The 1,111-nt window shown below is 60.4% G+C and overlaps 1 protein-coding gene across 1 annotated transcript in view; it reads right to left on the bottom strand.

Annotated features, from left to right (window-relative positions):
• The window catches only part of VDBG_02749 (urea active transporter), a gene marked incomplete at both ends in the record, with an annotated part of 1,773 nt that extends 748 nt beyond the window's left edge, over nt 1-1,025 (bottom strand). The window contains one exon of the mRNA XM_003006564.1: nt 409-1,025. Coding sequence (XP_003006610.1) covers nt 409-1,025 — 617 coding nt within the window. The remainder of the gene's footprint in view (nt 1-408) is intronic.
• Nucleotides 1,026-1,111: the final 86 nt, after the last annotated feature.

The following is a 1,111-nucleotide window of genomic DNA, read 5'->3' as shown; positions in this document are numbered from 1 at the left end:
CGCAAATTTGCTTCCAAAGCCGGAAAGCGCTGGTCCTGCCGTCAGAAGGGTACCCCACCCAAAGCACGCCAGTACCCGCGGTGCTAATGGTGTGCCGTAGCATCTGCTAGGTCTACTACCCTGATGGGCGGGATGGCAGATAATGACAGACATGGAAAGTATAATCGATGCCGTGCGGTAAGGTACTCCTGTCAAGGCGGGAATGCTTCATGAAGTAGGTACCTGAGCATTCCTTCTGCCATGTTTGGCGACCGGCTTGGGTACCTTGAGGGAGGTGGAAAGGTGGGTCAGGAGAAGTCCGCCGTAGAGATCTCGTTGGTGATAGTTTCTGCCGTATGTCGAAAGAAGTCCGCCGTACTCGATCGAGCTCAGATGCTGGTGCACTTGACTCCCCGCTCCGGTTCATACGGATACCACGCCTCGAAATCCATGGCATCAACACGTAGCTTGTTGCACTGATACCGGTTCCGCACTTTGGCGATCTGCAAAAGAGCCCCCAGGCGCGAGCGCGACGAGACGAGATGGCGGCGATGCCACTCGAGCGAATTGCCCCGTCGCCCAATGCTCGACCGGGCGAGTTTCTCGGACGCGTATCTGATGGGGACGGCCTCGAAGGCGTCAATCGCGCGCACGGCATCGAGCATGGCGTCGGACCGCGCTTTGCGGGCCTGGTTCCGAGCGAACGTCTCGGCCTGCGTCTGCTGCGCCTTCTCGTAGAGGACGGCCCAACAGGCGTCGCACGTCGTGCCCATGACGTAGAGGCCGCGGCCCTTGCGCACGATAGGCATCGCCGCCAGCTGCTCGCGGCTCTGCTCGGCCAGGCAGATGTGGCAGTTCTCTCGGTGGAGATGGCGTTGATCTTGCCCGTAGCCGAGGGACTCGTCTCGTCGCGTCGTTGGCGCGTCGGAGGACACGGGCAACGTCGGCCGAAATGTGTTGATGCTGCGGGTCCATTGCTGAGGCAGCACGATGCACGAGCGACGAGGGATGCTCACGAGAGCTCGAGGGATTGTACAGCGCAGCATCGCGAGAACTGCGGGTTTCCCAATCGAAGTGGTAATGGAAGGGGAAGAACAAGGCGTGGTGAAGCCAGGCGAGGCCCCTTTCGAAT

This window comes from Verticillium alfalfae, genomic scaffold (assembly GCF_000150825.1).
Source record: "Verticillium alfalfae VaMs.102 supercont1.3 genomic scaffold, whole genome shotgun sequence".
NCBI lineage: Eukaryota > Fungi > Ascomycota > Sordariomycetes > Glomerellales > Plectosphaerellaceae > Verticillium > Verticillium alfalfae.
The sequence above is the reverse complement of the archived record's forward strand: the minus strand, read 5'-3'. Positions and strand labels throughout refer to the sequence as shown.